This window comes from Bufo bufo, chromosome 4, assembly GCF_905171765.1.
Source record: "Bufo bufo chromosome 4, aBufBuf1.1, whole genome shotgun sequence".
NCBI classification, from domain to species: domain Eukaryota; kingdom Metazoa; phylum Chordata; class Amphibia; order Anura; family Bufonidae; genus Bufo; species Bufo bufo.
In genome coordinates, this window is record NC_053392.1 from 495,528,071 (window position 1) to 495,556,051 (window position 27,981).

The 27,981-nt window shown below is 43.1% G+C and overlaps 1 protein-coding gene across 1 annotated transcript; it reads left to right on the top strand.

Moving 5' to 3' along the window:
- MORN2 (MORN repeat containing 2) lies at window positions 1–27,968 on the top strand. Its single transcript, XM_040429597.1, has 5 exons — window positions 1–79; window positions 9,196–9,249; window positions 12,497–12,603; window positions 12,832–12,968; window positions 27,540–27,968. Exons 1-5 carry the CDS (start codon window positions 4–6, stop codon window positions 27,640–27,642), a joined length of 477 nt encoding a protein of 158 aa, XP_040285531.1. The 5' UTR covers window positions 1–3; the 3' UTR covers window positions 27,643–27,968.
- Window positions 27,969–27,981: the final 13 nt, after the last annotated feature.

The following is a 27,981-nucleotide window of genomic DNA, read 5'->3' on the forward strand; positions in this document are numbered from 1 at the left end:
TCCATGGTAACACAGCAGCGAGCTATGTCGGTTGCGGTAGCGGGAAGCGAAATGGAAAAAGGGATAGCGGAGGCTGACGGTAGGATCTAGTTATACACTGTGTGTAAATACCGCACAGTACTCCGAGTTCACCTTATTAAAGGGGTTCTCCATATAGAGGAACGGAGATGCATTTGAATAACTTTTTGAAGAGTTATTGACATGTGGCAGTTTTGCCACTGGAAATGAGTTTAGAGGAATAGGACAGTCCCAGAAATGTCAGCAACAAAATCTGCAGCGTGTGAATTCACACTTAGGCTTTGTTCACATTTGTTTCCATTGTTATAGGCGCAGAGGCTTTGGTCCATTCCACAGCGGGGTCCATCACGCGTCCACAATTCTACCGGACAAAATGATTATGTCCAGTTTTTTTAAAATGGAATCTGTGACCAGATCTGGTGCAAGGATTTTTGCCAACACAAGCGAAGCTACATTTTGCCCATCACCCCCCCCCCCCCATGTCAGATTTCACCCCCTCAATGTCACATTCTCTCCCTCCACTCCATGTCACATCACCCCCTGCTTTTTACATCACCCCCTTTGTGTCACATTTATTACCCCCTTCCCCCCCCATGGCACATTTCTTCCCCTCCATCGTGATTTATTTAAAGAGGACCTTTCACGGGTCCAAACATTGTAAGATAACTATTTGTATATATAGTGGGCCGCCCAGGGATCTCCCTGCACTTACTATTATCCCTGAGTGCCGCTCTGTTCGCCAGCTGTGGCCCCCGTTACCGTCTCTGTATGATAATTACTACTATCGGAGCAATGGGGAGGAGACATCAGCTTCTCTCCTGGGCGTTCCTTCTCCCTGGCTGTAGCGCTGTCCAATCGCAGAGCGTCACAGTCAGGGAGAAGGGGATGTCTCCTCCCTGTTGTGAAGTTAGTAGTAATTAGCATACGGCGAGGAAGACAGTAACGGGGGCCACAGCAGGTGAACGGAGCGGCGCCCAGGGATAATAGTCAGTACAGTGAGATCCCTGGGCGCCACACTGCATATACAGATATATATACACTCACCTAAAGAATTATTAGGAACACCATACTAATACGGTGTAGGACCCCCTTTTGCCTTCAGAACTGCCTTAATTCTACGTGGCATTGATTCAACAAGGTACTGATAGCATTCTTTAGAAATGTTGTCCCATATTGATAGGATAGCATCTTGCAGTTGATGGAGATTTGAGGGATGCACATCCAGGGCACGAAGCTCCCGTTCCACCACATCCCAAAGATGCTCTATTGGGTTGAGATCTGGTGACTGTGGGGGCCATTTTAGTACAGTGAACTCATTGTCATGTTCAAGAAACCAATTTGAAATGATTCAAGCTTTGTGACATGGTGCATTATCCTGCTGGAAGTAGCCATCAGAGGATGGATACATGTTCTCATTCTGTTTACGCCAAATTCGGACTCTACCATTTGAATGTCTCAACAGAAATCGAGACTCATCAGACCAGGCAACATTTTTCCAGTCTTCAACAGTCCAATTTTGGTGAGCTCATGCAAATTGTAGCCTCTTTTTCCTATTTGTAGTGGAGATGAGTGGTACCCGGTGGGGTCTTCTGCTGTTGTAGCCCATCCGCCTCAAGGTTGTGCGTGTTGTGGCTTCACAAATGCTTTGCTGCATACCTCGGTTATAACGAGTGGTTATTTCAGTCAACGTTGCTCTTCTATCAGCTTGAATCAGTCGGCCCATTCTCCTCTGACCTCTAGCATCCACAAGGCAGTTTTGCCCACAGAACTGCCGCATACTGGATGTTTTTCCCTTTTCACACCATTCTTTGTAAACCCTAGAAATGGTTGTGCGTGAAAATCCCAGTAACTGAGCAGATTGTGAAATACTCAGACCGGCCCGTCTGGCACCAACAACCATGCCACGCTCAAAATTGCTTAAATCACCTTTCTTTCCCATTCTGACATTCAGTTTGGAGTTCAGGAGATTGTCTTGACCAGGACCACCCCCCTAAATGCATTGAAGCAACTGCCATGTGATTGGTTGACTAGATAATTGCATTAATAAGAAATAGAACAGGTGTTCCTAATAATTCTTTAGGTGACTGTATATATATATATATAAAGTTTCATTTTTCCGCACCCCCCCTCCCTTGGCTCAGCGTCTCTGCGCCCTAAGGAGGCCGCTTGGTCTGTGAGGGAAACTCCTGATAGAGCCTCCTGCACTGATGTGAGCGAACCCTTAAAGGGGTTGTCGGGCTGCAGATATTGATGATTTAGGCTGGGTTCACATCACCATTTACTTTTTCTTTTCTTCTGATCCGTCAGAAAAACATAAAGAAAAAACCTGATTCTGTACTTTGAACATCCATTATGCTCATTTAAGCTCATTTGGCATCCGTCTTAGCCATTTCCATCTGAGATCCGTTGTTTTTGGTGCAGGCCGTACCTTTTTTTCCCGTCTATAATAACGGATCCCAGACAGAAATGGCTAAAACGGATGCCAAATGTGCAGAAATGATCATAAGGCTCCGTTCACATCTCCACTTTGGAGAGGCGGCTGCCTGATCTAGCGCAAACGCTGGCTGTTGGCCAGACAAAAAACCCTTGCATGCAACAGTTTATGTCCGGTCGTAACCCGCCATTTCTGTCAGAGATCAGCTGGATCACCTCTGGACCTCATTGCAGGATCCGGCGGTGAAGTAGAGGATCCGGCAGGCTGCTGTGTGCTGGGACTCCTAACGGAGATGTGAACGAGGACTAACAGATGCTTCAAATACAGGATCAGTTTTTTTTCTTCTATATTTTTCATATCAGAAGAACAGAAAACAAACGGTGATGTGTGTTGGGCAATTTACTCTCTTGCCTAACGGTGTCCCTGACACATGATTTCGGTGATCAGCTTGAATTAAACCTTATCCGGTACCGGGAGAATGAACAAGATAACACTGAAGACGTGTAGTTCTAATCCATTCTGGTTTATTCACAGTTGGCAAACAGTTATAATAGAGGGGGTTGAGCTTCCTTGACATCCAATCATATGTTAGCATTAGTATTCGACCTATGGTATCGATCACACATGAGCTCTGCATTAACATAATAGATGACTCATAGTAACAGCATTTGACCAATCAGGTATAGACACATAGGCTAGCAGACAGTTGAGCCAGATGACCTTATATGGTAGGACTAAGGAATGTATGGGTATCTGAAACAGCACAGGAAGTTTCACACATTCCATAAGGGGGAAGGGGGAAGGGAGATTCTAAGTGTACTGGCCAAATGTAATACACGTGGCTGAATAAGACAAAATGGAGTCACATATATCCCTTCAATGTGAACCCGGTCTAATCCTCAGGATAGGTCAATATCATATCTGTGGCAGCTGGACACCTGGCACCGGCTGATCGGTGAGGGTACCAGGTGTCAGACCCCCACAGATCTGATATGGATGACCCATCCTCATCTTTACCCCTTTAACCTATCTTTATTGAGACCTGATACGTGCCAGATTAAAGGGGTATTCCAGAAAAAAAGGTCGGATGGCCAAGAAATGGTTATAAAAAGAACTAGCTTATTCACACCTCGATGATTTCCTGGCGCCGCTGTTATGGTGGTGCCCTATCCTGCGCTGCACTCCACTTCCTGCTCCTTTCTCGACACAGCAGGAGATAGCGGGAAATGACCTACCTCAGCCAGTGATTGCCCGCCATCTCGGGTTTGATTCTTTTCTTTTTAACCATTTCATTGCCATCCCACGTGTCTTTTTTTTTTATTCTACTGGAATACCCCGTTAACATACGTTGTGGATTATTGTATGATCATGGACTGGTATATTGACTGTAAGGGCAAGGATAATGAATCTTCAGAATCAGCCCAAAAATAAAATACTAGCAAAAATTGGTTATATTTTTTCCATCCTCAGCCTCCGGTCTTGAGAAGTCATCGATAGTCTTGTGTTTTTCTATTCTAGAAACAAGTGCTGGATTATCAGAAATGTTCTGTGCTATATTTGGGAGGGATGGAGTAGTCAAGTAAAATGAGCCTTCAGGGTGCTTCATCACTTACAGGTTTTATAGGGGTTTATATAATTTTTTGTTGGACTGCATATTTTGCTAAAAAAGAAAAAAAAGAAAGCTAACTTAGGGAAAAAAGTGTGCAACCACTTAAAGGGAACCTGTCACCGGGATTTTGTGTATAGAGCTGAGGACATGGGTTGCTAGATGGCCGCTAGCACATCCGCAATACCCAGTCCCCATAGCTCTGTGTGCTTTTATTGTGTAAAAAAAACTGATTTGATATATATGCAAATTAACCTGAGATGAGTCCTGTCCGTGAGATGAGTCAGGGACAGGACTCATCTCAGGTTAATTTGCATATGTATCAAATCAGTTTTACCCAATAAAAGCACACAGAGCTATGGGGACTGGGTATTGCGGATGTGCTAGCGCCGGCCATCTAGCAACCCATGTCCTCAGCTCTATACACAAAATCCCGGTGACAGGTTCCCTTTAAAAAGCCTGTTCACACTGGTGCTGGTTTTGTTGGTCAAGTCTTCATTGCTTTTTGACTACAAGCAGACCATGTTCATGCTGCAGATTTTTCAAGCTAAAAACTCAGATTTGCAACATAAAGGAACCTTGGAGAGACCCCACATTTCTATTGGAATGTGTCATGCCAAAGACATGTCTACATATAAGCCTCATTTAATGGGGGCCAGCACGGAACTTCAGTAAGTGGTTCGTCATTTTTTCCATGACGTGGATCGGCAGGGGTGCACCTACCCTTTTTGCTGCCTGAGGTGTAAACTGAAAAGACGCCCCCCCCCCCCCAATGCCAATTTCTTAACCTTTCCCCTTCCCTTCAGCCCATGCCCCCTCCGCTGCCCCGCTCTTGCCCCTACCTGGTGCTGCCTGAAGCGATCGCCTCACCTGGCCTCATTGGTGGTGCACCCCTGCGTGGATGTCAAGTCCATGGCAGACCTCTCCCACACTCTTATGAATGACAATACAAATTTCTCATTGAAAACAATGGGAAGTGGATTCAGGAGATTTCACCCGGATTTTGAAATCTGCATAAAATTTCCGTTGTGTGAACATGTCCAAACGAGGGGCGTAACTACCATAGCGGCAGACCATGCAACTGCTATGGGTTCCAGGGCAAGAGGGGGGCTCAGTTGGGATTATCTCCTCTTCTACTGGGGGTGAAATCTTGGTAAGGACTCTACCCTCTAAGGCCTCATGCACCCGACCGCTGTTCTGGTCCGCATCCGAGCCGCAGTTTTTGCGGCTCGGGTGCGGATCCATTCACTTCAATGGGGCTGCAAAAGATGTGGACAGCACTCCGTGTGCTGTCCGCATCCGTTGCTCCGTTCCGTGGCCCCACAAAAAAAAATAGAACATGTCCTATTCTTGTCCGTTTTGCGGACAAGAATAGGCATTTCTACAATGGGCCGCCTGTTCCGTTCCGCAAATTGCGAAAGGCACACGGACGGCTTCCGTGTTTTGCGGACCGCAAAAAACGGAACGCTCGTGTGCATGAGGCCTAAAGGAACAACTTTTAGCAAATGAGGCAGTGGAAAAATGGCCCAAGGGTCATTGAAAAGGGTTTAGGCGGAGACCCTTCTGTCCTGTGTGGGGGGCCTGGTTTGATCTTTGCTATGGGGCCCTTACTTCTCTATGTACGCCACTGGCCCAAACAGAGCAATCCGTAGAGTTAATCTTGATGGGAAAACAGTGGTCGCTTGACATAGAAACATAGAAACATAGAAACATAGAATGTGTCGGCAGATAAGAACCATTTGGCCCATCTAGTCTGCCCAATATACTGAATACTATGGATAGCCCCCGGCCCTATCTTATATGAAGGATGGCCTTATGCCTATCCCATGCATGCTTAAACCCCTTCACTGTATTTGCAGCTACCACTTCTGCAGGAAGGCTATTCCATGCATCCACTACTCTCTCAGTAAAGTAATACTTCCTTATATTACTTTTAAACCTTTGCCCCTCTAATTTAAAACTGTGTCCTCTTGTGGTAGTTTTTCTTCTTTTAAATATGCTCTCTTCCTTTACCGAGTTGATTCCCTTTATGTATTTAAAAGTTTCTATCATATTCCCCCTGTCTCTTCTTTCTTCCAAGCTATACATATTAAGGTCCTTTAACCTTTCCTGGTAAGTTTTATCCTGCAATCCATGTACTAGTTTAGTAGCTCTTCTCTGAACTCTCTCTAGAGTATCTATATCCTTCTGGAGATATGGCCTCCAGTACTGCGCACAATACTCCAAGTGAGGTCTCACCAGTGTTCTGTACAGCGGCATAAGCACTTCACTCTTTCTACTGCTTATACCTCTCCCTATACATCCAAGCATTCTGCTGGCATTTCGTGCTGCTCTATTACATTGTCTTCCCACCTTTAAGTCTTCTGAAATAATTACTCCTAAATCCCTTTCCTCAGATACTGAGGTCAGGACTGTGTCAAATATTCTATATTCTGCCCTTCGGTTTTTACGCCCCAGGTGCATTATCTTGCACTTATCCACATTAAATTTCAGTTTCCAGAGTTCTGACCATTCTGCTAGTTTTCCTAAATCCTTTTCCATTTGGCAGGCCCCATTATAAGATCTATCATGATTCATCGTGATCCATTCTGCAAATGGATCCATGAAAAGTGTCATGGCCCCTTTAAAGGCTATGTACACATTCAGAGACAATTTTTGTTTATGATTTTACGCGCTCTTACTTTTCTTCCCGCTCCGAACTCTGACAGAAATAAGCCGGTTGTAGAGACAGAGTCGGATTAGGGAGCGCGTCAGTGGCAGGGGCAGACTGGGCATGCGCTGCTCTTATTAGGAAAAGCAGCGCATGTGCAGTTAGAATGAAGCCATGGAGGAGCTTTCTCTAAGGCCTCATGCACACGACCGTTGTGTGCATCCGTTGTGCCGTTTTCAGTTTTTTTTTCGCGGACCCATTGACTTTCAATGGGTCCGTGGAAAAATCGGAAAGTGCACCGTTTTGCAGCCGAGACCGTGATCCGTGTATCCTGTCCGTCAAAAAAATAGGACCTGTCCTATTTTTTTGACGGACAACGGTTCACGGACCCATTCAAGTCAATGGGTCCGTGAAAGAACACGGATGCACACAAGATTGGCATCCGTGTCCGTGATCCATGGCCGTAGGTTACTTTTATACAGACGGATCCGAAGATCCGTCTGCATAAAAGCTTTTTCAGAGCTGAGTTTTCACTTTGTCAAAACTCAGAGCCGACAGTATATTCTAACACAGAGGCGTTCCCATGGTGATGGGGACGCTTCAGGTTAGAATATACTAAAAGAACTGTGTACATGACTGCCCCCTGCTGCCTGGCAGGTGCTGCCAGGCAGCAGGGGGCAGCCCCCCCCCCCTGTAGTTAACACATTGGTGGCCAGTGTGGCCGGCCCCCCCCCTCCCCTGTAGTTAACTCATTGGTGGCCAGTGCGGCCGGCCCCCCCCCTCCCCTGTAGTTAACTCGTTGGTGGCCAGTGGGCCTTCTCCCCTCCCTCCCCCTCCTAATTAAAATCTCCCCCCTATCATTGGTGGCAGCGGAGAGTACCGATCGGAGTCCCAGTTTAATCGCTGGGGCTCCGATCGGTAACCATGGCAACCAGGACGCTACTGCAGTCCCGGTTGCCATGGTTACTTAGCAATTTGTAGAACCATTATACTTACCTGCGAGCTGCGATGTCTGCGTCCGGCCGGGAGCTCCTCCTACTGGTAAGTGACAGGTCTGCGGTATGTATGCGGTACATATACTGAACCATTCATTTCAATGGTTCAGCAAAAAAAAAAACGGAGTGTCTCTGTGTGCATTCCGTTTCAGTATTTCCGTACCGTGAAAAGATAGAGCATGTCCTATTCTTGTCCGCAAATCACGGTGCTTGGCTCCATTCAAGTCAATGGGTCCGCAAAAAAACGGAACACATACAGAAATGCATCCGTATGTCTTCCATATCCGTTCCGTTTTTGCGGAACCATCTATTGAAAATGTTATGCCCAGCCCAATTTTTTCTATGTAATTACTGTATACTGTATATGGCATACGGAAAAACGGAAAGGAAACGGAAACAAAAAACGGAACAACGGATCTGTAAAAAACGGACCGCAAAGCACTGAAAAAGCCATACAGTCATGTGCATGAGCCCTATGACTTCAGTGTCTGAGTTGTGGTGGTCCGACCACTGGGACCCCCACCAATGTCTAGAAGGAGCGGTGAATGGGACTGCGGTAAACTTTAGACACAGTCCTTAAGGCTGGGTTCACACTTGAGCGTTTTACAGCGCGTTCAAACGCGCTGTAAAACGCTCAACACATGAAAACCAATGCTTCCCTATGGCCCTGGTTCTCACTTGAGCGTTTTACAGCGCTGAAAAACGCGCTGTAAAACGCCCTACGCTCAAACAAGTACTTGAGCTTCTTTGGGGCGTTTTGACGCGCGTTTGTGGCCATAGGACATTGTAGTCAATCACACAAACGCGCGTCAAACGCGCGTTTACTATTGCAAAAAACGCGCGTCAAAAACGCGCGTCAAAAACGCGCGTTAAACGCGCATATCAAAGACGCTCAGGTCTGAACCCAGCCTAAGTAGCAAGGCGGAAACACCTTTGTTCTCGGGATCAGAGGAGCGTTCACAGCGGTTTGATCCCAACCAATCAGACATTGATAGCATGTGAAATTGGTATGCTTAGGCTACATTCACACGAACGTATTTTCTTTCCGTGTCCATTCCTTTTTTTTTTTTTGCGGATTGGATGAGGACCCATTCATTTCAATAGCCCCCTAAAAAATATAGAGCATGTCCTATTCTTGTCCGTTTTGTGGACAAGGATAGCCATTGTTACAATCGATCCATACTAAAAACAGATGCAACATGGATGTCACACGGGCATCATCCGTATTTTTTGCGGACCACAAAATACATGCAGTCGTGTGAATGTAGCCTTAGAAATATCTTTGACGGGATGGATTTCTACGTATTCTGATGTCACACGGGCATCATCCGTATTTTTTGCGGACCACAAAATACATGCAGTCGTGTGAATGTAGCCTTAGAAATATCTTTGACGGGATGGATTTCTACGTATTCTGCCCCTAGGCACTGTGTGTGATTTTTTTTTTTGTATAATTAACCTGAGATAAATTACAGCTGTTTTTTTTTTCTAGGAGTTTCTGAAGTTTTTCAGATTTCCTTGGTGTTCCCAAATGGAGACACTTACGGTAAGACATATATCATTGTACTGTGACTAGTTGTAAAAGTAAATATGATTTTAAGCCTTTTACATGAGCCTATTATCAGGGAAAAGAACATTCCTTGCTTATCACAGGCCTTTTGCAAAATGTCCACCGCCAAACGCGCAGTTAGGGGATGTGCTGCCGACAACAATGTAGACAAAAGGCAGCAGAGACAATCCATTTGGGCATTATCTGCCCGCCAGAAAGTGAGCAACCATCAACGTGCTGTTATTATCCATCAGTGCTCATTACGCCAAGATCACATCACCGTTTAGTTTTCCGTTTTTCTGATCCGCCATTGAGACAAGCATTGCCTCACATCTGTCTGCTGAACAGGTTAGCCCCCCCCCCCCCCCCCTCCACTTACCAGGCGGATTCTAACGGAAGTCATATTTGCCTATTTCGGACTGTTAAGCCTCTTTCACACAGGCGTCGTGTGCGAGGGCTGGATAGGATGCAGGTGCGTTGCAGGAAAATGCGCGATTTTTCCACGCGAGTGCAAAGCGTTTTAATGCGTTTTGCACGCGCGGGAGAAAAATCTGCATGTTTGGTACCCAGACCCAAACCCGGACTTCTTCACAGACGTTCGGCTTTGGGTTAGGTGTTGTGTAAATTGTATTATTTTGCCTTTTAACATGGTTATAAGGGAAAATAATAGCATTCTTAATAGAGAATGCTTAGTAAAATAGGGATGGAGGGGTTAAAAAAATAAATAAAAACATTAAACTTACCTCATCCACTTGTTCACGCAGCCCGGCTCGTCTTCTTTCTTCTTCTTTGAGGACCTGGGAGGAAAAGGACCTTTGGTGACGTCACTGCGCTCATCCCATGGTCTGTGATGGATCATGTGATGAGCGCAGTGACGTCACCAAAGGTCCTTTTCCTCCCAGGTCCTCAAAGAAGAAGAAAGAAGACAAGCCGGGCTGCGTGAACAAGTGGATGAGGTGAGTTTAATTTTTTTATTTATTTTTTTAACCCCTCCATCCCTATTTTACTATGCATTCTGTATTAAGAATGCTATTATTTTCCCTTATAACCATGTTATAAGGGAAAATAATAAAGATCGGGTCCCCATCCCGATTGTCACCTAGCAACCATGCGTGAAAATCGCACCGCATCCGCACTTGCTTGCGGATGCTTGCAATTTTCACGCAGCCCCATTCACTTCTATGGGGCCTGCGTTGCGTGAAAAACGCACAATATAGAGCATGTTGCGATTTTCACGCAACACACAAGTGATGCGTGAAAATGACCGCTCATGTGCACAGCCCCTAGAAATGAATGGGTCCGGATTCAGTGCGGGTGCAATGCGTTGCACCCGCGCGGAAAACTTGCCCGTGTGAAAGGGGAAAGAAAATACGTTTGTATGCATGAGCCCTAAGGGACTGTGGTTTTAAAGATACACAGTCGCTTAGACTGGAGGTCATGCATGGGCAGCAGAAATTGCTGGAGCAGCTGTATAATGCTGGCTGCAGCATCTGGAGAGCCTGTAAGAGTTCTCATTCGGAAAGCCTCCGTACAGGATACCGTGTTAGTTCAGCGCCTCCTGTCACGCTGAGAACACTGTAATCACTGTTACCAGATGTTGCTCGGCTGTATTGAGGCGATCTGTCAGGGCCTAGAACAATGTTCTGAGCGCTATAAACACCGCTGTGTGCTTTGAAATCCAAAATGTCACAAAAAGATATCCACAAGAAGCTGATGACAGCAGCCTGCCTGGGGGGAGGTAGTTACACTCAGCTTACTTTTTTTAAACCTTAGGGGTCATGCACACGAACGTATTTTCTTTCTGTGTCCGTTCCGTTTTTTTTAGGACTGTATGCGGAACCATTAACTTCAATGGGTCCGCAAAAAAAATAGTAAGTTACTCCGTGTGCATTTTGTTTCTGTAAGTCCGTATTTACGTTCCGCAAAAAAATAGAACATGTCCTATTATTGTCTGCATAACGGACAAGGATAGGACTGTTCTATTAGGGGCCAGCTGTTCCGTTCCCCACAATTCTGAATCCACACGGACGTCATCTGTTTTTTTTGCGGATCTGTTTTTTGCGGACCGCAAAATACATACGGTCGTGTGCATGAGCCCTTATAGGTAGTGTTTAGTACAGTGCTATACTTGTGGCTAAGCTTAATAATTAAAGGGTTCTATATTGGATTTTTATATTGATGGCCTTTCCTCAGGATAGGCCATCAATATGAGCGGCTGTCCAACTCCTGTTACCCCCGCTGATCAGCAGTTTGGAAAAGCCGCAATGTTCACTAGAGCTCCATTGAGCTTACTAAGCTGTCAATTGGATAGTGGCTGTGCTTGGTACTGCAGTGCAACCCTATTCATTTCAATGGGACTGTGCTAGTCACCGGGGTGACTGATGAACGTGACTTCACATAGCCTAGGTAGAGGCCTAAGTGTTCATTGAGTGCCACGGCCTCTTCATACAGCTGATTGGCATGGATGCCAGGAGTTGGATCCCCATCGATCAGATATTGATGACCTTTTCCTTGGATGTGCAGAAGTAGCACTCACACGCAGGGTTCTGGATCACCTCCCCCCCCCCCCTCACCTTTAGCGAGGTGGCGCCCTAGATTGTCTCCTACCTTTGACTACCCCTTATCCTGCCTTCAAAGTCCTTTCCTGTTGCTCAGTCCTACATTTAGGCTGGTTTTACACTAGCGGCAGCCTTCTCCGGGTGAACAGCCTGCCGGATCCGCGCTGCCACTAGTGCATGCGTGGTCCGCTCCGGCCCCATTGACTATAACATGTCGTAGTTTTATTCCGGCCACCTCTCGGCATGTTTTCCGCGCTGCCGCCGGAACTCCGCCCTGCCCCCATTATAGTCATGCACTAGTGGCAGCACGGATCCGGCAGGTTGTTCACCGGGCAGATCAGCCTGCCAGAGAAGGCTGCCGCTAGTGTGAAACTTTCTGTAATTCACCACAACGTTCATCTACTAATGGCAGCCACCCCTCTACAACACTAGACAGATCCTCACACTCTGCTTCCTTTATTCCAGCCAACATGTTCTAACCCTCGAAGCCCTGAATTGCTCACTGAAATGGTACCTCTTCTGATAAATATACAACCTGCCCTAAAGTTCTGCTGACTGGTATTTCAGTTATATCTCCCTCCTCGTTTCCTCCACCTCTTGTTTCTGTTCCTTATAGACTGTAAGCTCATGTGGGCAAGGCTGTTTCTCGTGTCAGTCAGCGTCTCAGCTAATGTGCTCCATTTCAGATGGCGAATGCAGAAGATCGGCAGCAGGAGCACTGGAGAGGAGTGGAATGGGAGTAAACCGAAGTCCAAATGGCGTGACCTATACCGGTTCATGGAAACATGACAGGGTAATTTGCTCTGACCAGTTCCTGTTGTGCAGCCACTTTGGTTATGATGGCAGAATAGCTAGAACCATCTATTGTAGGCAAAGGGATAGCATTTATTCTACCCCAGAGGCAACATTGTGGAATCAGTAGTCTGAGTCTGTGATGGCGCCTATAATTAGACTTCTTCATTTTATAAATTTTATGGAATTATATCTAGAAATTGATTTGCGTCTCTTATATTAAGTACAGATGCAGGGGCTCGGAAAGCTCGAGCATCCTTCAGGAGCAATATATGAAGGAGAATTCATTGACAACAAGTTTCACGGAAGAGGTACTTACACATTTTCCAATGGCGCTCAGTATATTGGAAATTTTACAGAGAACAAGTAAGTTAAATACAACTCTGCATTTTATCTTTTTTTTCATTAACCCCTTCAACCCCGAGCCTGTTTTCACCTTCCTTCCCAGGCCATTTTTTGAAAATCTGACATGTGTGACTTTATGCGGTAATAACTTTAAAACGCTTTTATTTATACAGGCCATTCTGAGATTGTTTTCTCGTCACATATTGTACTTCATGACACTGGTGAAATGGAGTCAAAAAAATTATTTATTTATTAAAAAAAAATACTAAATTTACCAAAAATTTTGAAAAATTAGCAAATTTCCAAATTTCAATTTCTCTACTTTTATAATAGATAGTAATACCTCCAAATATAGTAATTACTTTACATTCCCATATGTCTACTTCATGTTTGGATCATTTTGAAAATGACATTTTATATTTTTGGGACGTTAGAAGGCTTAGAAGTTTAGAAGCAAATCTTAACATTTTTAACAATATTTCCAAAACCCAAATTTTTCAGGATCAGTTCAGGTATGAAGTCACTTTCTGGGGCTTACATATTAGAAACCACCCATAAATCACCCTATTTTAGAAACTACACCCCTCAAGGTATTCAAAACTGATTTTACAAACTTTGTTAACCCTTTAGGTGTTCCACAAGAGTGAATGACAAATGGAGATGAAATTTCAGAATTTAACTTTTTTGGCAGAGTTTTCATTTTAATCCATTTGTTCCTGTAGCAAAGCAAGGGTTAACAGCCAAACAAAACTCAAAATCTATTACCCTGAATCTGGGGTTTACAGAAACACCCCATGTGTGCTCAAAAACTGATGTATGGGCGCACAGTAGGCTTCATAGTGGAAGGAGCATCATATGGCTTTTGGAGAGCGGATTTAGCTGGAATGGTAATTGGGAGCTATGTCGCATGTGAAGACTCTCTGAGGTGGCCCTACAGTGGAAACCCCCAAAAAGTCACCCCATTCTGGAAACTACACCCCTCAAGGAATATTTCAAGGTGTGTAGTGAGCACTTTGACCCATCGGGCGTTTCACAGAATTAGGAAACGCTTGGCTATGAAAATGAAAAATTTAAAATTTTTCCATAAAAAGTTGCTTTACACCCACATTTTTCACTTTCACAAGGGGTAACAGGACAAAAGGCACCCCAAATTTTGTTCCCTATTTTCCCCCGAATACGCCAACACCCAATATGTGCTCATAAAATGATGTATGGGTGCATGGCAGGGTCCAAAAGGGAAGTAGCGCCATAGGGCTTTTATTGCCCATTTTCTCCTGATTACAGCAATACCCTATATATGCTTGTATTGTGTGGGACTTACTGCACCCACTGCTGGATAATGGTTATCACCTCTATGTAGAAAACTATTACACCAGCATACCCCTATTCATGTCCCTAAAAGCCTGAGGTACTGTGGCTTGCAGCACAGTGCGAAAAAATCAGAGAGGGCTCCCTAGATCCCTGGTAGGGCAACTACTCCGAAAAGGTGACAGTAAGGCTCTCCTCCATGAGAACATGCTGGCGGTTAAGTACAAGGACAAGAGGGATGTCCTTGTACTAACCACAATTCACACAAACACCAGTTCTCCTGCCCAAGTGCGAGGTACAAACTACCCCTGTCAACAAGCCTGACTGCATCCTTGATTACAACAGGCACATGGGAGGGGTTGATCTGTCTGATCAAGTTCTGAAGCCCTACAGTGCCATGCGTAAAACTAAGGTGTGGTACAAAAAGCTTGCCGTATACATTGTACAGATGGCAATGTACAATACATACATTTTACATAAAACTGCAGGCCAGACAGGAACTTTCCTTCAGTTCCAAGAGGTGGTCATCAAGGCCCTATTTTTCCAAAGTCAGGAAGGGGAGGGCCAGAGTACTTCAGGAGGTCATGGTGCCCGTGTTTTACCAGGACAACATTTTCCTGGTGAAGTCCCACAAACAGCAAAAAGGGGAAAGACCCAAAAAAGATGTCGGGTTTGTCACAAAAGGGGAATACGAAAGGACAACATTTATCAGTGCGACACCTGCCCTGATAAACTTGGCCTCTGCATGAAAGAATGCTTCCGAACCTACCACTCATCCATGGATTTTTAATTTTATCCTTTATGCTCCCTGTAATATTTCCATATCTCTGATTTAGTCCACCTCACTTGCATACCCACTTTCCAACAACCACTACATAATCTATTCTGAGACACCTGTTTGGTAAAAAGTACCCTTTCCACCACTTAAAATGTCTGTACGGGGGTGCTCTTTCCAAAATGGGGTCACTTCTTGGTGTTTTTCATTTTTGGGGACCTCTGGAAAAATTTGAAAGACAGATTGAGTCAATATATAAGTATGAAGACATGCGCAGTAGACGATAGAATATCTGTTGAAGTTTGAGCGCATGCGTAGTGGAAGAAAGTATATGAAAATCTACTAAGTCTGAACGCATGCCCAATGGAAAAACAAGATCGGCGTAATATATAAGTCTATGGACATGCGCAGTGGCAAGATGCAGAGGCATAGTTGTAGGCAAAGATATTGCGCATGCGCCAAAGAATTCCACTTTGTAATTTACAAAGATCAAATTCATGCACAGTGGATTGACAGATTAGGTCAATATATAAGTATGAAGACATGCGCAGTAGAAAATGGATAACAAAGCAAGTGTTGAAGTTTAAGTGCATGCACATTGAATAACCTACCTGAAAATCTATGAAGTCTGAACGCATGCCCAATGGAAAAAGGAGACCGGCGTTACATACAAGTCCATAGACATACGCAGTGGCAAGCTGCAGAGGAATCTGTGTCTAAGTTTTGGCGCATGCGTCATAAGAACAGTACCATCCATTGGACAAGTAAGAGAAGGGGAGTGACTATACGCCCAACGTAATATCAAACCACCCCTGATAGGCTAGAATGTTAGCACAGCAACAAAATAGACACACAGTAGTCATCTGAGTGACAACGTCATCAGAGGGAGGTTTTAAAAGCCGGGGTCCCGTCCCCTCACCAGCATACTGCCCGATACCCCTGAGGACGCCAAGTGTTTGGCGAAACATGTCGGGGGGCAGAGTGTGTTAGTGTGAATTTTAGACAGTGTGTGCCTGTGAGAAGTGTTACGACGGAGATAGCATAGAACAGGGAGGTTCAACAAGAGGGAACGCATCACCCAACTCTAGTGCACTGTGAGATAACAGTGCTAGTATATCACAGTAGCAACCGTATAAAGCAGGGGAGCCCGTGAGGCAGGAGACAATGTGCGCCTCTTAGTTAGCCCCATGTGACACAACAGTGCAATACCAGTGATTAGAATAATAAGCTCACAGACACAGCTGAGAATTTTAAACGTTTGTAGTCAATAGAATATTTTAATAAAGGAAATTAATGTTATGTTTTATACCAGTATGGAATTAACACATGTAAACTAAGAGACAATTATTGGTCCATGTGACCATTTGTGAATAAACTTATCAAGTGGCACACATGAGATGATAAATGTATTGCAATATATGATCATAAATTAGTTTAGCTTCATAGTTTTACCTTAAAGGGGTCATCCAACGGAAATAATGTGTCACCTATACTCGTTGTTGGACTGGGGTTCCCTGGGCCCATCAGAGGAAATAATACTTGGAGCCCAACTCTCATATAAGCCATACTGTCTAACAGGTATTGATTCAAAGAAATAGCCCCTAAGGGTGATTGATGGCCCACTCTGAATGGAGTAGTAGTACGCATATAGTCCACTGCTCAATTCACAGCACTCAGTCAGTCCCATAAAAGTGAATGGAACAGTGGACCAACATGTGCACTTCCACACCATTCAAGAGGGTACCCCTTGTTCACAAGTTCGAGGAGAGGTACTAATGGGGGAATTTATCAAGGAATGTGCGCTGGAAATCTGTATTTGAAAATTCGCAATTACAGGTTTACGACTTGGGCACCGTTCCTTCCATTGCCACCTAAATTTATAGTGAAAACGTGGTTGGAATTTCAAAATGGATCACTTTTGTGAGTGGTATATGAAGTGCAACTTTTTAAAAGGGTAGCAAAGAAGTCGCAACTCCACGCCATGCATCCCCCAATCCTACTTATACTGAAATAAACACAATTACATGCACTTGCACCAAATTTATTATTACTGTGCAGCACTTTCAGAAATTTGGTGCAGGTGCACATAGCAACTCCTATCTAAAAACTAAACTCAAATACACCTACAGTGATTAATTTCCCCCTAAATACTTTTCATGGCACAACCCCTTTTAATACTGGCTAAGAATACACCAGATTTGGTACATGTTGTTAGCACTGGTCCTGTATAGGGCGACATCAGTAATGGAGTGTGTATGTTCTCCTTGTGTTTGCTCCTAGAATTTCTTACGAAACTCCAAAAATGTACTGATAGACTACTTAGCTTTCTATGTACATTTGTATGTATGAGATCAAAAAAATGATGGCAAACCTATTTTATAGAAGCATTATTAGGCCCCATTCACACGACTGTATCTGTTTTGCAGACATGTTCTATCTTTTTTGTGGGGCTTCAGAATGGACATCTTTTGTGGCCTCATTGAAATGAATGCGTCCACATCTGATCCGCCAAAAATGTGAATTGGATGCGGACTAAAAATACAGTTGTCTGAATGGGGCAGTATACAGATTATTCTCTGTAATATCATGCTATATTGTCCAGAAAACGTTTTTATCTGTCAGACCAAGAAAAGCAAAAGATCAGTGGAAAGTTGCAGTTGTTAATACAGTTGAAAAAAGACATAAATCTATCAAGTGTTGAGATAATCCTCTCGTTCTTCAAAGATCTATTTGCATGTTCAGTTATATCTAGTGGTCTAATGCCCGAAGTTAGAGGCTCAAAATATTTAGATCTTTCCCTTTAAAAAAAAAAAAAAAACGTGCTCTTTTACTACAAATGCAGAGCACTTTATCTCCCCTCTGATTAGTACAGTGAGTACTATTTTGGGATCTAACGCCTGTACACAAGAGCACCACATTACCCACTTAATGAACACTATTAGTCTTGTTCAGTTCACTGAGGATGGATCTGGATTTTCTAATTCTTTTTGCTTCATCTTAAAAAAATAAAAATGTGAGGTTTAAAGCAAAACTATTGATATTTGAACATATCACTAGAGGCCTAGAGAGGAGAAACAAGCACACACTTTATTAAATCAGTACTGTTATATTCATTTAGTATACAGGTACTTACAGTAGATTTAACCTTTTAAAATTGGATTTACTTGAAAACCTGCAAGAACTGAAATGTTAAAGGGATTGGCCAGTTTATTTTACTAGCGGTACATGTTCTAGGAACAGCACATACAGTCAGGTCCATAAATATTGGGACATTGACACAATTCTAACATTTTTGGCTCTATACACCACCACAATGGATTTGAAATGAAACGAACAAGATGTGCTTTAACTGCAGACTGTCAGCTTTAATTTGAGGGTATTTACATCCAAATCAGGTGAACGGTGTAGGAATTACAACAGTTTGCATATGTGCCTCCCTTTTGTTAAGGGACCAATAGTAATGGGACAGAATAATAATCATAAATCAAACTTTCACTTTTTAATGCTTGGTTGCAAATCCTTTGCAGTCAATTACAGCCTGAAGTCTGGAACGCATAGACATCACCAGACGTTGGGTTTCATCCCTGGTGATGCTCTGCCGGGCCTCTACTGCAACTATCTTCAGTTCCTGCTTGTTGTTGGGGCATTTTCCCTTCAGTTTTGTCTTCAGCAAGTGAAATGCATGCTCAATCGGATTCAGGTCAGGTGATTGGCTTGGCCATTGCATAACATTCCACTTCTTTCCCTTAAAAAACTCTTTGGTTGCTTTTGCAGTATGCTTCGGGTCATTGTCCATCTGTACTGTGAAGCGCCGTTCAATGAGTTCTGAAGCATTTAGCTGAATATGAGCAGATAATATTGCCCGAAACACTTCAGAATTCATCCTGTTGCTTTTGTAATAAGTCACATCATCAATAAATACAAGAGAACCAGTTCCATTGGCAGCCATACATGCCCACGCCATGACACTACCACCACCATGCTTCACTGATGAGGTGGTATACTTAGGATCATGAGCAGTTCCTTCCCTTCTCCATACTCTTCTCTTCCCATCACTCTGGTACAAGTTGATCTTGGTCTCATCTGTCCATAGGTTGTTGTTCCAGAACTGTGAAGGCTTTTTTAGATGTCGTTTGGCAAACTCTAGTCTTGCCTTCCTGTTTTTGCGGCTCACCAATGATTTACATCTTGTGGTGAACCCTCTGTATTCACTCTGGTGAAGTCTTCTCTTGATTGTTGACTTTGACACACATACACCTACCTCCTGGACAGTGTTCTTGATCTGGCCAACTGTTGTTAAGGGTGTTTTCTTTACCAGGGAAAGAATTCTTCGGTCATCCACCACAGTTGTTTTCCGTGGTCTTTCAGGTCTTTTGGTGTTGCTGAGCTCACCGTTGCGTTCCTTCTTTTTAAGAATGTTCCAAACAGTTGTTTGATGGCTTGCTTCACTGATTGTGATTAGTGACAGCTCTTTGGATCTCATCTTGAGAGTTGACAGCAACAGATTCCAAATGCAAATAGCACACTTGAAATGAACTCTGGAACTTTTATCTGCTCATTGTAATTGGGACAATGAGGGAATAACACACACCTGGCCATGGAACAGCTGAGAAGCCAATTGTCCCATTACTTTTGGTTCCTTAACAAGTGGGAGGCACATATGCAAACTGTTGTAATTCCTACACCGTTCACCTGATTTGGATGTAATACCCTCAAATTAAAGCTGACAGTCTGCAGTTAAAGCATGTCTAGTTCGTTTCATTTCAAATCCATTGTGGTGGTGTATAGAGCCAAAAATCTCAGAATTGCGTTGATGTCCCAATATTTATGGATCTGACTGTACATGCGGTTAGTAATAATCATTATTAAAATATCTGCACTGCTGTTCGATACTTTAACCCCTTAGGGACCCTGCCATTTTTCACCTTAAGGACCAGGCCATTTTTTGCAAATCTGACATGTGTCACTTTATGTGATACCTCCTAAAATATTTATTACTTTACATTTCCCATGTCTACTTCATGTTTGGATAATTTTGTAAATTACATTTTCTTTTTTGGGATGTTAGAAGGCTTAGAAGTTTAGAAGCAAATCTTAAAAATTTTCAGAAAATTTTCAAAACCCACTTTCTAAGGACCAGTTCCGGTCTGAAGTCACTTTGTGAGGCTTACATAATAGAAACCACCCATAAATTACCCCATTTTAGAAACTACACCCCTCAAGGTATTCAAAACTGATTTTACATACCTTGTTAACCCTTTAGGTGTTTCACAAGAATTAAAGGAAACTGTAGATGAAATTTCAGAATTTCACTTTTTTGGCAGATTTTCCATTTTAATCCATTTTTCTCTGCTAACAAAGCAAGGGTTAACAGCCAAACAAAACTCAATATTTATTGCACTGATTCTGTAGTTTACAGAAACACCGCACATGTAGTCGTAAACTGCTGTACGGGCACACGGCAGGGCGCAGGAGGAAAGGAACGCCATATGGTTTTTGGAAGGCAGATTTCACTGGGATAATTTAAAGTTGCCATGTCACATTTGAAAACCCCCTGATGCACCCCTAGTGTACAAATTCCAAAAAATGACCCCATTTTGGAAACTACGGGATAAGGTGGCAGTTTTGTTGGTACTATTTTAGAGTACATATGATTTATGTGGACTGCACACAATACTGTATTCAGAAGAGAGTGCATGTAGTGAGAGCGGTCAGTAATGCGATCTATATCCTGCTTATAACGCCACGGTTCCGACTGTAGCCTTATCAGCAGAAATATCTATTGCTGTCTACAAATAATGGACTTTCTACAGAATCGAAAGGGAGAAATAGTTCTGCTGATTACAGGCTGTAGCATACTGTAAGACTCACCATGTTGTGGATTGGAATGAAATCTTACTACCAAGTTACTTGGTAGTTCCAGCAGCCTATATGTAAGTGGCTGCTAGCTGTGCTATGTAACAGGATGTGGGGGTGGGGCAGAAGAGCTTGTGCTGGTGCATGTGAAATCAACAGGAACGCCCACAGAGCCTCACAGGAGATGACAGTCCTGAGCAAAAATCATATCAGAGCATTTCTGAGAGCAAAGCTGATACCAGTAAACAAACAAGTGCAATTTTATTATGTGCTGCATTACGGTAAGATATGGGTTTATTGATTTTTAGTGCACAAAGATGTCCATAGCCTTTAACCCCTTAAGGACTTAAGGCGTACCGGTACGCCCTATTTCCCGAATCCTTAAGGACTCAGGGCGTACCAGTACGTCCTAAGTTTAAATCGAGATTGTGGAGCTGCGGGGGTTAATCCGAACAGGATGCCGGCTGAAATCATTCAGCCGGCATCCTGTCACAACGCCAGGGGGGGTCATGTGACCCCCCGTATCGGCGATCGCCGCAAACCGCAGGTCAATTCAGACCTGCGGTTTGCTGCGCTTTCTGTCGTTTCTGATCCCCGCGGTCCCTTTAGTGTGCCTAAAATATATATGTTTCACCCCCCCTGCACCCCTGCATGATTTTTTGCAGATGTCAGCCGTTTGACCCTTTGCATACCGCCGTCCGTACGGACCGCTGTATGGAAAAAGTTAACAGTAAGAGGGAGCTCCTTCCCTCTCCCATCGGGGGGTTGCTGTGCCTGTGCCCCTCCTTACCCTTCCCCGTCTGCGAAGTTGTGGCCACAACTGAGCAGACGGGGAAGGTTCCCATGACAACAGGACGCCTTCTCAGGCATCCTGCTGTCCATGGTGCTGAACAGATCTGTGCTAAAGGCATAGATCTGTTCAGACAAAGTGTAAGTAAAATACAGTACAAAACACTATATAGTGTACTGTACTGTATTATACAGACATCAGACCCACTGGATCTTCAAGAACCAAGTGGGTCTGGGTCAAAAAAAAAGTTAAAAAAGTTAAAAAAAAAAGTAAAAATCAAAAAACACATTTATCACTGATCAAAAATGAAAAAAATAAAATTCCCTACACATGTTTGGTATCGCCGCGTCCGTAACGACCTGATCTATAAAACGGTCATGTTACTTTCCCCGCATGGTGAACGCCATAAAAATAAAAACTATGAGGAAATTAAGATTTTGCCCAACTTACTTCCCAAAAAAGGTAATAAAAGTGATCAAAAAAGTCGCATGTACGCCAAAATAGTACCAATAAAACCGTCATCTCATCCCTCAAAAATCATACCCTACCCAAGATAATCGCCCAAAAACTGAAAAAACTATGGCTCTTAGACTATGGAAACACTAAAACATGATTTTTTTTGTTTCAAAAATGAAATCATTGTGTAAAACTTAAATAAATTAATAAAAAGTATACATATTAGGTATCGCCGCGTCCGTATCGACCGGCTCTATAAAAATATCACATGACCTAACCCCTCAGATGACCACCGTAAAAAAAATAAAAATAAAAACGGTGTAAAAAAAGCCATTTTTTGTCATCTTACGTCACAAAAAGTGTAATAGCAAGCGATCAAAAAGTCATATGCACCCCAAAATAGTGCTAATCAAATCGTCATCTCATCCCGCAAAAAATGAGACCCTACTTAAGATAATCACCCAAAAACTGAAAAAACTATGGCTTTTAGACTATGGAGACAATAAAACATTTTTTTTGTTTTAGAAATTAAATCATTGTGTAAAACTTACATAAATAAAAAAAAAATTGTATACATATTAGGTATCGCCGCGTCCGTGACAACCTGCTCTATAAAATTACCACATGATCTAACCTGTCAGATGAATGTTGTAAATAACAAAAAAAAAAGTGTCAAAAAAGTTATCTTGCCGCACAAAAAAGTGTAATGTAGAGCAACCAAAAATCATATGTACCCTAAACTAGTACCAACAAAACTGCCACCCTATCCCGTTTCTAAAATGGGGTCACTTTTTTTGGAGTTTCTACTCTACGGGTGCATCAGGGGGGCTTCAAATGGGACATGGTGTCAAAAAAAACAGTCCAGCAAAATCTGCCTTCCAAAAACCGTATGGCATTCCTTTCCTTCTGCGCCCTGCCGTGTGCCCGCACAGTAGTTTACAACCACATATGGGGTGTTTCTGTAAACTACAGAATCAGGGCCATAAATATAGAGTTTTGTTTGGCTGTTAACCCTTGCTTTGTAACTGGAAAAAAAATATTAAAATGGAAAATCTGCCAAAAAAGTGAAATTTTGAAATTGTATCTCTATTTTCCATTAAATCTTGTGCAACACCTAAAGGGTTAACAAAGTTTGTAAAATCAGTTTTGAATACCTTGAGGGGTGTAGTTTCTTAGATGGGGTCACTTTTATGGAGTTTCTACTCTAGGGGTGCATCAGGGGGGCTTCAAATGGGACATGGTGTCAAAAAACCAGTCCAGCAAAATCTGGCTTCCAAAAACCATACGGCGCACCTTTCCCTCTACGCCCTACTGTGTGCCCGTACAGCAGTTTACGGCCACATATGGGGTGTTTCTGTAAACGGCAGAGTCAGGGCAATAAAGATACAGTCTTGTTTGGCTGTTAACCCTTGCTTTGTTAGTGGAAAAAAATGGGTTAAAATGGAAAATTAGGCAAAAAAATGAAATTCTCAAATTTCATCCCCATTTGCCAATAACTCTTGTGCAACACCTAAAGGGTTGATGAAGTTTGTAAAATCAGTTTTGAATACCTTGCGGGGTGTAGTTTATAGAATGGGGTCATTTTTGGGCGGTTTCTATTATGTAAGCCTCGCAAAGTGACTTCAGACCTGTAGTGGTCCCTAAAAATTGGGTTTTTGTAAATTTCTGAAAAATTTCAAGATTTGCTTCTAAACTTCTAAGCCTTGTAACATCCCCAAAAAATAAAATATCATTCCCAAAATAATTCAAACATGAAGTAGACATATGGGGAATGTAAAGTCATCACAATTTTTGGGGGTATTACTATGTATTACAGAAGTAGAGAAACTGAAACTTTGAAATTTGCAAATTTTTCCAAATTTTTGGTAAATTAGGTATTTTTTTTATGAAAAAAATTTATTATTTTGACTTCATTTTACCAGTGTCATGAAGTACAATATGTGCAATAAAAAAAAACAATCTCAGAATGGCCTGGATAAGTCAAAGCGTTTTAAAGTTATCAGCACTTAAAGTGACACTGGTCAGATTTGCAAAAAATGGCCAAGTCCTTAAGGTGAAATAGGGCTGAGTCCTTAAGGGGTTAAAGGCTTAGGAAACCATTGCAGGTGTTTTGTGCTGATTACAGTGTCACACCATAAGTCTACAATATTGAACTTTTTCATGATATTCAAATTTTCTAAGATACTGACTTTTGTGTTTTCATTAGCTGTAAGCCATAATCATCAACATCAAAAGAAATAAAGACTTGAAACAGATCGCTCTTTGTGTAATGAATCTATATGATAGATGAGTTTCACTGTTTGAATTGAATCACTGAAACTAATAAGCTTTCTGATGATATACAAATTTTTTAAGATGGACCTGTAGTTGTACCGAATTAAGAAGGAGACACGTTTATTTTAATATTATAAGGCATTGGGCCTGTCACACTGGAACAGGTTAAGCTGTAACAGTTACTAAGGCCACCAAAATCATAGTTCAGGTGCTACTACTCTCAGGGGCCAGACTCATCTGGTGGATTGCCACCCACCTACTACCCAATAGCTCCCACATGTTAAAGCCACTGCACAAGGAATGTGCTGCTGATATGATGTAAAAGCACGGGGGATGAACAATCGTAGTAACGATCATTCGTCCTGCAAGTACTGTCCTTAAACAAACACCAGTCAACTGGTTATATTGTTGATCGTCTCTCATTATATCTTGGAATCAGGCTGCATAAATGGTCCTTTGTTGTGCATGTGGCCTTAGGCAGCATGTAACTATGTACCTTTAAAGCACAAAATATGGCAATACATCCAAGTAAATAATATAATATTCTGTATTAAAGGGGTTGGCTCATCTCACACATTGGTGGTGTATCGCTAGGATATGCCACCGGTGTCAGATAGATGCTGGTCCCACCTCCAACACTGCAGAATTTTTTGCGATTCACATGTCATGGTCGCAGCAAACGAGACCACCTTCAGCCCCGCCACACTGCGGTCACTGGTTGGGGCGACAGCTGTCGTGGCCAAAATCACCATGTAGACATTCCCTCAGGCAGCTCGTCATTGCTTTAGTTAAATCACATGCAGTATATTATTATATGCAACTCAGAGATATCCTATTTGTATTCTGCAAAATCAAATTTTGCTAACTTGTGAACATTTTCTCGAGAACAAAAGTAAGCACGGACAGGACTGTGATGCCTATAAACATTCTGAAGAAGTAGGCCAAAGTAGAGAATGGTGAGAGCTGACAACTTACCCCAGAAATAGCAGAGGTAGTCAGTATCTGAGGCCACTATTGCCTTATTTTATTCTTGTATTTTTAAATTATGCTTTTCTCAGGGGAGAGCAACCTGGCGCTGTCTTATGCTGACGTTAGATAAATGTCAGCCAAACCTGCAGACCAGCCAACCGAATAATGTTTATGGGGGCCTCCCAACTGTCCCCTGACAGCAGATGCCAGGGTAGATAAGGATCAGACGGTTAGATTCCAACTTCCTTAATCTTGTCAGGGAGATAAGCTGCCACCGGAGGAGTCTGGCAGTGGCTTTCTTCCAGACACATGCATGCTAAGCCCAGCAGTTGTCGAAGAGATAGTTGTGGGCCCGAACAAACGTTTGGCCAACAGCTATCTAACGTGTAGTGCCACCCTTACTACTATAACCTGTTGTGCCATATTACTTTGTACCGCTGCTTTACATTTGACTATAGTTACTTACATAATTAAAAGTGGCCTGTTAGATCTCCTGACATGTCTGTGTTAGTGAATACTCACATTACCCATGAAATAACAATTCTGTGGCATTTGTTCCCTAGAACTTTGCATAGTTCTGTTCACCTGTCATTCCTCCTGGAAATGTATGAATGACTAGAAAACTGTGTGTTATTATTTCTTTTCTCAGTCAGGTGGGTCACTTTACAGTCTGGTACTATCAATACTGACTGTGTAGGGGACCATAACCCATGGACCAGGGGGTTGGCAGCGCCCAGTTGTCAGTTTATTCTTATATTTTCAGGAGGAATAATCGAGTGGCTGCACAATGTAGAATTATAAACATTTCAAATGCCAGCCTTTCTTTTGAGTCTTCCCTGCCAGGATGTAATCCAGCATATCAGTGTTTAATCAGTGATTCTGAGCCAAAACCAAGTGAGAATCAAAGACATAGAATTGGTGTAAATCTTACCATTATACCTTATAATCGCTAATGTGAATCACTGAACAAACACTGACTGTATGTAGTCAGCCTTAGGCCGAGGTCACACGATCGCCGGCCGTAGGTCAGCCGCATCGGATCGCGGACCCATTCACTATAATGGGTCCGCGATCCGCCCGTTCCGCTAAAAGATAGGACATGTTCTATCTTTTTGCGGAACGGAAGTACGGGACGGAAGCACTCCGTAGTGCTTCCGAGGGGTCCCGTCCCGTGCGGCCGTTCCGCGATTCCGGATTTGCGGACCCATTGAAGTGAATGGGTCCGCATCTGTGATGCGGAATGCACATGGAACTGTGGCCGTGTATTGCGGCCCGCAATTTGCCGTCCGCAATACGGCCACGGAACACACGTTCGTGTGAACTTAGCCTTAGGCTACATGCACACAAACGTTTGTTTCCGCGTTCGTTACGTTTTTTTTTGCGGATAGGATGTGAACCCATTCATTTCAATGGGTCCGCAAAAAATGCGGACAGCACACTGTGTGCTGTCCGCATGAGTATGTCCGTTCCGTAGCCCTGCAAAAAAAATAGAACATGTCCTATTCTTGTCCGTTTTAGGCATTGTTACAATGCATCCACAAAAACGGATGGCATACGGATATCATCCGTTGTTTTTTTTGGCGGATCCGCAATTTGCGGACCGCAGAACACATACGATCGTGTGCATGTAGCCTTAGAGATCAGAGCTACCTAGGTTTAACCAGAGGAAGTATATGATTTATTAGTGACTACTATTATATAGTTATCATTATTACTATTACCGTAATTAGTAATTATGAATACACCATTATTATACACTAAGTAGGGCTGAAGAAGGAATGGCAGAAATAAGACAGGTTAATGATTGAATCCTCAATTCTTAATTTTCGGCCACACACTGACTTTTTCATGAAATCACACAGAGCAAATATGTGCCCCAGACTGAAAGATAAAAACAGATATTTTTCCCACGTGTCAAAATTTGTATATGTAGATTGAGTAGTATTAAAAGAGATCATTTGAAAGTAAAACCTAATTATTTTGCTAATTAAATTGCATTTTAAGTAGCAATGTGAGAGTGAAGTATCTGTCACATGTAATCCCGTTTAAGAGAACAATCATCTGCAGTAGAAAGAGACATCTAGGGCAGTAAATTAGAGCATTTCATGCATGAAGTACGTGTCAGAGAGAATCAAGCCTCACCCAGTCTCTTCTACCTTCACAGGATGATAGGAGAAGGTGAATATGTGGATGCCAATGGGCTGCAATGGAAAGGATCATTTCATTATAAAGCAGCACCCGGACTGAAGTTAAGGTTGAAAATGTAAATGATGCCAGATTTCCAGCTAATGGGACGACTTCACACCTGCTCTGCGGCTCTGCCTCGATCATATCACTTTCACAGGTTTTCTAAAGTCAGATCATCTCCTGTAGGCCAGGAGATAAAGCAAGACTTCTAATCTCAAATGTCCATAAGGTGCTTGCAATATGTCCTGAGATCTCTATTAGGCCTCTTGTACATGAACGTGTGCTGGCCGTGCGTGTGCTGCGGGCCGCAAATTGCGGTCCGCAATGCACAGGCACCGACCGTGGGCCAGCCGCATGCGGATCGCAACCCCATTCACTTGAATGGGGTCCGCGATCCGTCCGTTCCGCAAAAACATAGG